The sequence below is a fragment of the Spinacia oleracea genome, chromosome 3 (assembly GCF_020520425.1).
Source record: "Spinacia oleracea cultivar Varoflay chromosome 3, BTI_SOV_V1, whole genome shotgun sequence".
NCBI lineage: Eukaryota > Viridiplantae > Streptophyta > Magnoliopsida > Caryophyllales > Amaranthaceae > Spinacia > Spinacia oleracea.
In genome coordinates, this window is record NC_079489.1 from 154,197,563 (window position 1) to 154,207,480 (window position 9,918).

A 9,918-nucleotide genomic window follows, 5' to 3' on the forward strand; every position below is an offset into this window, starting at 1 on the left:
GGGTTTGATTAGGTCCCATTATGTGGGGAGAACCTTTATCGAGCCTTCACAGAGGATTAGGGACTTTGGTGTGAAGCTTAAGTTGGCGCCGGTGAAGGCTGTTTTAGAGGGGAAGAGGGTTGTGATTTTGTTGACGATGGCTTGACTGGAGTTATTGCCCCCATTGATGGTGCTTGGGTTCAAGGCCCTAGGTATCGTAAAGAAGATGAAGTTGCTGGTCATTTGTAGTAGCCATTTCAGATAACAACTTGATGATGATGATTTCTACAGTTTTGATTTCTATATACTCTTTGGTTGTGCTTTCTAGTTGAAATTGGTTATATTTCACCCTTGAATTCATCATGACAGTCATGTTCCTTTCTTTTTCTTGTAATTTTGATCTCATTTTATTAGAGTGAGCTAAAGTCAGTTGATTATTAGCACTTCCCTGCTAAGTTGTTGCCCCACCTTGCTGTATCTATGGGATATGAAACTAGTCGGTTATTGTTTTTCTGTGAATTCAAACCCAGAGGTGATGGTGAACTAATATAGAAATGAACCACTATGATTTGGTTTTCCGATTAATGTTTGTGGGTGGTGATTGTGTAGACGCCCCCCTTTTATTTCCATTGCTGGTCAAACAAAGTGTGATATTTTAGGTGAAAGATTTGAGTGACAATATTTTCTATTATTAATTGCATATCCTCAATCCCCATATTAGGTGAACGATTTATGGAAATCAAATTCTGCGGTTTAAAAATATTTTGAGTATTTGGTGCAACTTAGTTTATAAATAGGGGTATTCTGTGAATTATAAACACGACTTAACGGAGGCTTAACGGAAGGTCGGTTTAGGGGTATTTGGTGCAAACTTGGGAAAAAATAGGGGTATATTATGTGATTCAAAAGACGCGAGGGTATTTGGTGCGTTTTTGCAAACCTCAGGGGCATTTCATGAAAAAACCGTTGAAACTATGCAAAAAGCAGGTAGAAGTTACAGTTTTGATAATAAAAGTTACAGTACTAGTAGTAAAAATGTTATTCCGAGTAAAAGTTACAACTTTTATATTTTTTTTGTAGTTTTTTTGAGTAAAAAAGTAAAAGTTGGGCTTTTTGAACTAAAAGTTAACATTTCTCAAGTAAAAGTTAGGTAAACTAATATTAAATTGTCTTAACTTTTACTAAACCATAGCCAACTTTAATTGAAATATTCCAAACTTTTCAATTAAGGGCTACATCAGAAGATAAAGGTAGCCATTTTGTGTAAAATAAGTTAAAGTTAGCATTTTGTACTAAAAGTCAAGTTTGATGCAGTAAAACTTGAGTAAAGTTAAATAAAACATTTTGCTTTCTAACCTCATGAAAACTTCAACTTTTAGAGTATTGACATTCTTTTATGCACAACTGACAGGTCTTTCATCCACAACTGACAGGTCTTTCATCCACAACTTCTTTTAACTACATAGAGGAAAAAATCTCAAGTGCGAGCTCATTTTAAGGGGTTTAGTGCGGGCTTTTACATGTGCAGCACATGGCCTGCCCGCACTTGATGTTTTCTCAAGTGTTGCCAAAATATTGGCAGCACTTGATGTTTCAAGTGCTGCCAATTTGTAAAATGAGCCCGTACTTGACATATTTTGTGCTGCCAATTTTAGAATATGAGCCCGCACTTGACATATTTGGTGCTGCCAATTTTGAAAATGAGCCCGCACATGACATATTTGGTGCTGCCAAATTTGAAAATGAGCCCGCACTTGACATAGAAATGGGCAGCAAAAGCATAAAAATGAGCCGCACTTGATATATAAATGAGCCGCACTTGGCCACTAAATAAGCCGCACTTGGCCTATAAATGAGCCGCACTTGATCTAGATTTGTTGTATAACCGATTTCCCTGCTACATATTACAATTGGACCACGCCACTGATTAACCTCCATACGTCACATAAAAAGTATCCAGTTATATAGATAATTAAATTAAATAGTATATAATTGTAAATATAAAATTCGATTACATTACAATCATATGAAAAACTAGCATCCATAATTTAAGATTCGGTACAAGAAAATATCAAAGACAATCACTGGTAATGAAGTTTGCCAACATTTCTCGAACTTCATCTATCTCCTCAAATGTGAAAGGCCGCTCCCTCGAATTATTGAATACCTTAAAAAGATCGACCATCAAAATATCTATATACACTTTAGTTATATTATAAATATTGAATTGTACAATAAATTAAGACTTAATTTGTTCATAACAAAGAAATAATGAACCGTATAATAATAAAATTGGTTAATTTCGGTCCCAACTTTCATCTAATGAACTTAAATGAGTATTTTGAAGTCATTTCATGTTTAATACACTTAGTTTTATGTTTCAAAGAATCATTCTCACCCATGTTGGTGAAGTTATGCACATTTAAGCCTCGTTAGTTTATTATCGTCACATTTTGACTAAAATGACTAATTTCGGTCCCAAGTTTCAACTAATGAACTTAAATAAGTATTTTAAAGTATTTCCATGTTCGATAAACTTATTTTTATGTTTCAAATACTAATTCTCACCCATTTTGGTGAAGTTATGCACATTTAAGCCTCATTAGTTCATTATCGGTCACATTTTGACTAAAATGGCTAATTTCGGTCCCAACTTTCAACTAATGAACTTAAATGATTATTTTAAAGTTTTTCCATATTTAATACACTTATTTTTATGTTTCAAATACTCATTCTCACCATTTTGGTGAACTTATGCACATTTAAGCCTCGTTAGTTCATTATCGGTCACATTTTGACTAAAATGGCTAATTTCGGTCTCAACTTTCAACTAATGAACTTAAATAAGTATTTTAAAGTCTTTACATGTTTGATAAAATTATTTTTATGTTTCAAAGACTCAATCTCACCCATTTTGGTGAAGTTATGCACATTTAAGACTCGTTTGATCACTATCGGTCACATTTTGACTAAAATGGCTAATTTCGGTTCCAACTTTCAACTAATGAACTTAAATGAGTATTTTAAAGTCTTTTCATATTTGATACAATTATTTTTATGTTTCAAACACTCAATCTCACCCATTTTGGTGAAGTTATGCACATTTAAGACTCGTTTGATCACTATCGGTCACATTTTGACTAAAATGGCTAATTTCGGTTCCAACTTTCAACTAATGAACTTAAATGAGTATTTTAAAGTCTTTTCATGTTTGATACACTTAGTTTTATGTTTCAAAGACTCATTCTCACCCATTTTGGTGAAGTTATGCACATTTAAGCTTCGTTCGTTCATTATCGGTCACATTTTGACTAAAATGACTAATTTCGGCCCCAACTTTCAACTAATGAACTAAAATAAGTATTTTAAAGCTTTCCATGTTCAATACACTTAGTTTTATGTTTCAAAGACTCATTATCACCCATTTAGGTCAAGTTATGCACATATTAGTTAAGTTATGCACATTTAAGGCCCGGTAGTTAATTATATTTCAAATTTTGACTAAAATGGCTTAGTTAAGGATCGTACCTCTTCGAGATCTTTGACATCCGTACAACTTGTAACTATATCGTACATGTACTTCATCACGTAGTAGTCGCACTCCGTATTGCCTGTTTGTTGTGCATACTTGGAATCACACAAATAAAATGCATGTAAGACAAAGGTAAGTTTTTGAGTATGGAATAGTCTATAGTTCAGCACAAGAAGCAGCATATCAGTTGTGAGTGTTCTGATCTTCTCGCAACAGAAATGAAAGAACAGATCAGAAGCAGCAACAGAGTTTGTGAAATGAAAGATCAGATCCGAAGCAGATCAGTTCACAAGCATGCTTTTGATCTGATGCTTCGGATCTGATATTTCATTTCACAAACTCAGTTCACCAGATCAGAACAACAATTGTGAACTGAGCTTTTTTATACTAGCTACCAAACATTGTAGTTAAGGGGGAAAAAAACTTGAAAGTTACAAAGCTCCATCCATCTAATAGGATACTCTAAGAAGTAAAGACCAACTTTTAAACCAAGAAGCTCAAAGTTTTCCCAGCATGGGTTTTTAAGATTAAATGTCAACTTATGGAACAATCTTAAACTATAAGAAAGAGAACAAGTGACTGAAATCATGGATAAAAAATGACAAGAAACAATTTCCATGAGCCAAAGAATTTGGAGAGACAGATCAAGCATCAATAACAGTTGTAGATAATTCTTAACATGCTCATCAGGCCATTAGCTACTAAGAAGCTTGTTTGGAGGAAACCTTAGCGCAAACGAGCAAGAATCGAAGTACTTCAGTTAATAGTAATAATTGTTTTATAAAAACATAGCATAATGTTCCAATAGATAATGTCATTTGGCACCGCAACAACTACATCTACATGTTAAATAATGAGTAGACATCATGATCGCCGAAATTATAACATTATGAAAGTTGTAAAACTTCTAATCTTGAAAATGCTAAAAAGATACTATGTATGGAGTATATAGCAACAATCAAAGACTTAAGGGTGACTAAGCTTACCCAAATGCACTCCGCAATAAAGCACACTCATTTTCAAGAAAAAAAGGAGCTTGCATGCAACTCCTTGCCCAGGCATTGAGATAAAGACGAACACAAACATCATATGCAACCACTGAATGACATGGTCCTTGAGTACATAATTATAAACCACAATAAAACAAAGGGGAAAACATCTTAATCAGGTAATGTAGCATTAACGATAGAGGTAAAAGTCAGAGAAGCTAAAATGATAAAATATTGAACAACCATTCCGATATTAGTGAAAATTACCTTGCATGGAAAGTAGGTAGACAAGCAGCATGTGAACCAGAAGATCCTGCAGATTATGCACTGGCTGCGGTTCTGAAAAAAAGTTTATTTCAAAAAATGTCTTTATTCATTAAACATAAATCTGAAAAATCAAACATCAAACATCAACCAAGGATGAGCATACTAACATTGCTTGTTGACCAGGAACCTTATTTCCAATACTATCCACTTGATTGGCACCAGATGGCAGAACATTAGGAACAACTGGCTCATTTTTGTTAGAAGCAACATGAGAATCAGCAGATGCTTTGTTATTGGCTCCAAGCACATCTTGGTTGGTGTCCTAACCGGAGTGGTAAACTGGAGGTGCACTTGGAGCATCACAATCATCCTACGCGAAAGGGCGCAATGAGTTAACATCCAATTCAATAGATAGAATCACAAATAGAAATTAAATCCCACGCAACAGAATCACGTACTCCAAGTAAAGCAAGAATGCAGGAGGGGGGGGGGATCAACTACCACGCAACAGAATCACGTACTCAAAGTAATTAAATCCCACAAAACTCTCCATTAAGTTGATGATTAAAAAAATGTTTATTTCAACCAGCAAATAAGGCTATGAGAATCATCATTACCAGGATAGTTAGTCATCAACATGTTGCTGAATGACCAAACCTACTCACCAACATAGTTAGTCATCCTCATGTCGTTGACTGACCAAACTTCATTACCCCCATTCACATCGATATACTTGAATAACATCCAATGCCACTACAGAAAATAGCTTCTTGATTATAAACTGGCATCCAATTTATATTTTAAAATTTAGAAATGAACTTCTTACATACTAGTTCAATTACGCACTAATGCAAATCCTATATGATGCAGGAAATTACTCCTATATGATGCAGGAAATTACTCCTATATGATGTAAATCTTATATGAACTACATGATTGAATATGACATGCAAAGTTTGGAACTTCGAACCCTTAGTCCTATATGATGCAAATCTTATATGAACTTCTACTACATGATTGAATATGACATGCAAATTTTGAAACTTCGAACCTTTAGTCCTATATGATGGAAATCTTATATGAACTTCTACTACATGATTGAATATGACATGCAAATTTTGAAACTTCTAACCCTTTGTCCTATATGATGCAAATCTTATATGAACTTCTACTACATGATTGAATATGACATGCAAAGTGAGAAACATCGAACCCTTTGTAAGACTAACTAATTAGTACAATTACACACAATGTAAGAGAAAATAAAGCGAGTTATTCAAAAATACAGTGACATGCATGAGAACCCTACAAAGACACAATACAAAAGTATAATTTGAAGAAAAGGCTAATTAGTAATGAGATAACCATCTAGTGCCTAGAACACCCCGATTGAAGAGCTAATTCAAGAATTAACCAGCTATCAACACCTAGAATTAAAATGCAACGACAGCGCGACAGGTAGTGGAGAAGAGATATCACTAGAAAATCAGTAGTATCTTACAGATTGTTTTCAATCACTCAGCCCAATAGATCGAAGAAACCCTAACAGTATTCATTGAGCATATTGCAGCCGTTGCAAGCAGGCATGAATTAAATTCCGATTCAATTCAATAACACCAACATAATTTCTTATAAAAAATACAGTAAAATCCAATTCAAAATTCAGCAATTTTAACCAACAACTTAACTATTCATTCAACAATTTGTACAAATTGTTTCTCAACAGATTAAACCCTAACACAGACAACAGAGGAAACAAATTGTAGGCAGTTACAACCTGCAAGCAGGCCAATTGATAGTTCAAAAATAATATGTGCATAAACTTCAGACTGAATTCAAAAGAAAAACCCAGCAAAATCAAAAGAATAGAGCAAACCCATTTCAAATTCCAACAATTTTAACCAATAAAACAATGGAGATTGAGAGAAAGAGAGATTACATCATCTTTGTTAATGAGAAACACATCTTCTCCACTAATCTTGAATCGGAAGATTTGACAATTGGCCAACCCATCTCAACAATACGAATTACTCGACCTCGAAAACACACACTCAGAAATCCTAAGAGCAGCGGCGCCGCGGCTTGTCACGGTGTATGTGCTGTGAATTTTGAGTTTCGTGGCCTTGTTAGAAACCAGAGAACCAGAGAAGGGGAAGGGGGAGAAGAGGGAAAATGAAAAAAAATAAAAATGTTCATTTTTAGGGAAAAGAGAACCAGATAAGGGGAACGAGGAGAGAAGCGAGAACTGGGATTATTTTGGGAAATTTTTTTAGAAATCTTTTGTGCGGATGAGCCTACACTTGAGTTTAAGGCCCGCACTTGTGAATATATATATATATATATATATATATATATATATATATATATATATATATATATATATATATATATATATGTATATTTAGTACTCTCAAGTGTTGCCAATATACTAAATGAGCCGCACTTGAAGGGAAAGCACATGATGATTTTTCCTCTAGTGCATCTTAATTACTGCACGATGTTAAAAATGAAGCAAATAGAAGGAGGCGATGCACAAGCAGTAACTGACATAATGTATTTAGAGCTTGAAGGTGACCCAAACTTCTTTGTTAGATTTAGATTGGATGAAAAAGGCAAATTGAGGAGTTTGTCCAGGAGGGACTCTATAATGATGGAAGATTATGGAATTATGGAGATATAGTGGTTTTTGACACAACCTATAGAACAAATAAGCATAACCTAATTTGTGCTCCAATAGTTGGAATAAACAACCACTGGAAGAATTGCATGTTTGGTTGTGCATTCATAGGGGATGAAAAGATCGAGTCGTTTGTGTGGAATCTGCAAACTTTCAAAAATTCAATGGGAGTCAAAAGTCCAATATCTATCTTTATAGATCAGGATGCAGCAATGAACAATGCCATCAATCAGGTAAAATTCAAGGATTTATTCTTAAAGTTGAAGTTGTCTGTGTAAATGTTATAATTTTACTATTTAAAGTTAGGTAAACTGATAAATAAATTTTCTTAATTTTTATTGGAGGTGGGCTAACTTTTATATTGATATTCCTAACTATTCACTTAAGAGAAACCCCATATGTTAAAGTTAAACAATTTTGAGTAATAAAGGTTAAAGTTTGTCTTTTTTGTATTAAAAGTCAGACTTGATGTAGTAAAGTTAGGTAAACTTGAATAAAACATTTTACTTAAGTTTGTGTTGTATATGTAGGTCTTTACAGACGCAAGACACATATTATGTGTATGCCATTTGAATCAGAATGCTATTACAAGATTTGGGGCATTGAAACGAGATTCAACTTTTAAGAAGGCATTCAACGTACTATTGCTTGTAAAAGTGTGTCACTGAAGTTGAATCTGAAACCAATTGGAGATCAATGTTACAAACACATGAGATGATAGAGGAAGAATGGTTTACAAATGTACACGATTTGAGAGAAAAATGGTGTCCTGCCCTAAGCAAAGATTTATTTTCTGCTGGAATTTTGTCTTTACAACGAAGTGAAAGCAAAAATCACGCCATTGGCTTTAGAGCAAACAGAACAACAAGTTTAACCGACTTCTATAGATTATTAAAAGGAACAATGCAGCGTTGGAAAAGTACCGAAAAGGAAGTTGAATTCTCTTATAATAAATCAGTTGCATCCTCGTCTTTACCACTATCTAGATTGCTAAAACATGCATCAAAAGTTTACACGCTGTCACTTTTTAGAGACTTTGAAGAGGAATTTGGCTACTCGATTGCAACAACATCGAAATTGATTTGGACACAATTCAAGGTAAATCTCAAAAGTTAAAGTTTTCCATTTTTGAAAAAAAGTTTAAGTTAGCCTTTGTGTTTTAAAAGTTAGCCTTTTGTATTAAAAGTTAGGTAAAATGAAATATAAAGTTTTATAAAGTTTCTTAACTTTTACTACACAGAGGCTAACTTTTATATAGATTTTCCTAACTTTTCACCTAAGTAAATATCAGAATTTAAAGTTGGCATTTTAGGGTACAAAAGTAAAAGTTAGCCTTTTGTATTAAAGGTTAGGTAACCAAAAATGGATTTGACCTAAAGTTTCAGGGTATGTTGAAAAATAAAGTTTCTTAAACACCAGGGTTAACTTTTATATTGACTTTCCTAACTTTTCAGTTTACTACTACTAATGCAGGTAATACTCAGTTCTATGTCGTGTCCATTGACGAAGAACCTTGGTCTGCACAGAGAGTAACCTACATCCACGAGAGCAAGACAGTGTCATGTACATGTAAAAAATTTGAAGCTTCTGGATGGTTGTGTTACCACTGCATTAGGATATTGCACCTTCATTCAGTAAACTGGAGTCCAAAAAAATGCATAAAAAAGAGGTGGAAAAAATCTGACAAGTCATCGATTTGGAACAAATTAGAAAATGAAAACCCGGAAGAGGTTCAGTACACACCTTGGTGCCAAACCATGGCTAGAAAATACTACAACCTTATCTTGAAAAGCCAGTCAAATGAGGAGACGATAACCCTTATGGAGGATGGTTATGCCGCTAGTGTGTCTCTAGTTGATGAACTTCTAGTGTCATTGAATTTTTCGAATGTTGAAGATGCTTAACCACACAAACAAGTGCAACACCAGCACCTGAAACAAGCACATCACGAGCACTAGAAACAAACACAGCACCGACAGGTAAAAGTTATTATTTGTTTTAATAAAAGTTAAGTTATTAACAGTTAAAGTTAGGTTTAAGATGAGGGAAGTCTGTCTTAAGTTTAGAACAGTTTCCATAAATTTAACATACAGCAATATGTGAAGTACAACAGAATGAAGGAATCACATTAGTTGAAAAAGGTTAAAATGAAAAAGTTACACTTTTAGGAGTTCAAGTTAAGTTATTAAAAGTCAAAGTCGAGTTATTAAAAGTAAAAGTTAGGTTTGAGATGATGGCATATTGTCATAACTTTTAGAACAATTTTCAGAACTTTAACATACAGAACTACAACTTTAACACAGAAAACTACAATGTGTGAAATAAAACAGATTGGAAGACACGCATCAAATGAAGAAAGGTAAAAATATTAAAGTCAAACTTTTAACAGTTAAAGTTAAGTTTTTAAAAGTAAAAGTTAGGTTTGAGACGACGGAAGACTGTCTTTAACTTTTACAACATTTTCCATGACTTTA

At 33.8% G+C, this 9,918-nt stretch overlaps 1 protein-coding gene and 1 long non-coding RNA gene across 5 annotated transcripts; one reads left to right on the forward strand and one right to left on the reverse strand.

Moving 5' to 3' along the window:
* Positions 1 to 1,920: 1,920 nt before the first annotated feature.
* Positions 1,921 to 7,075, reverse strand: LOC110800426 (uncharacterized). Of its 4 annotated transcripts, none has more exons than XR_002536624.2 (5): positions 6,707 to 7,075; positions 4,935 to 5,137; positions 4,768 to 4,839; positions 3,508 to 4,624; positions 1,921 to 2,146 (listed from the first exon to the last, which is right to left on the reverse strand). It is a non-coding gene; the product is annotated as an uncharacterized lncRNA (long non-coding RNA). The 4 variants fall into 4 exon arrangements; XR_008931280.1 differs by having other exon boundaries at positions 3,508 to 3,606; positions 4,498 to 4,839; positions 6,707 to 7,074; XR_008931278.1 differs by having other exon boundaries at positions 3,508 to 4,839.
* Positions 7,076 to 8,140: 1,065 nt separating this feature from the next.
* LOC130470190 (protein FAR1-RELATED SEQUENCE 1-like) lies at positions 8,141 to 9,348 on the forward strand. The gene is made up of 2 exons (XM_056839830.1): positions 8,141 to 8,542; positions 8,899 to 9,348. The coding sequence occupies exons 1-2, from the start codon at positions 8,141 to 8,143 to the stop codon at positions 9,346 to 9,348; spliced, it is 852 nt and encodes a 283-aa protein (XP_056695808.1).
* The last annotated feature ends 570 nt before the right edge of the window (positions 9,349 to 9,918 follow it).

Bases quoted from the DNA above. Each gene is read 5' to 3' on its own strand.
- LOC130470190 (XM_056839830.1), top strand. From the start codon at position 8,141: ATGTTACAAACACATGAGATGATAGAGGAAGAATGGTTTACAAATGTA. The intron at 8,543-8,898 runs GTAAATCTCAAA...CTAACTTTTCAG, and splicing joins TGATTTGGACACAATTCAAG to TTTACTACTACTAATGCAGG.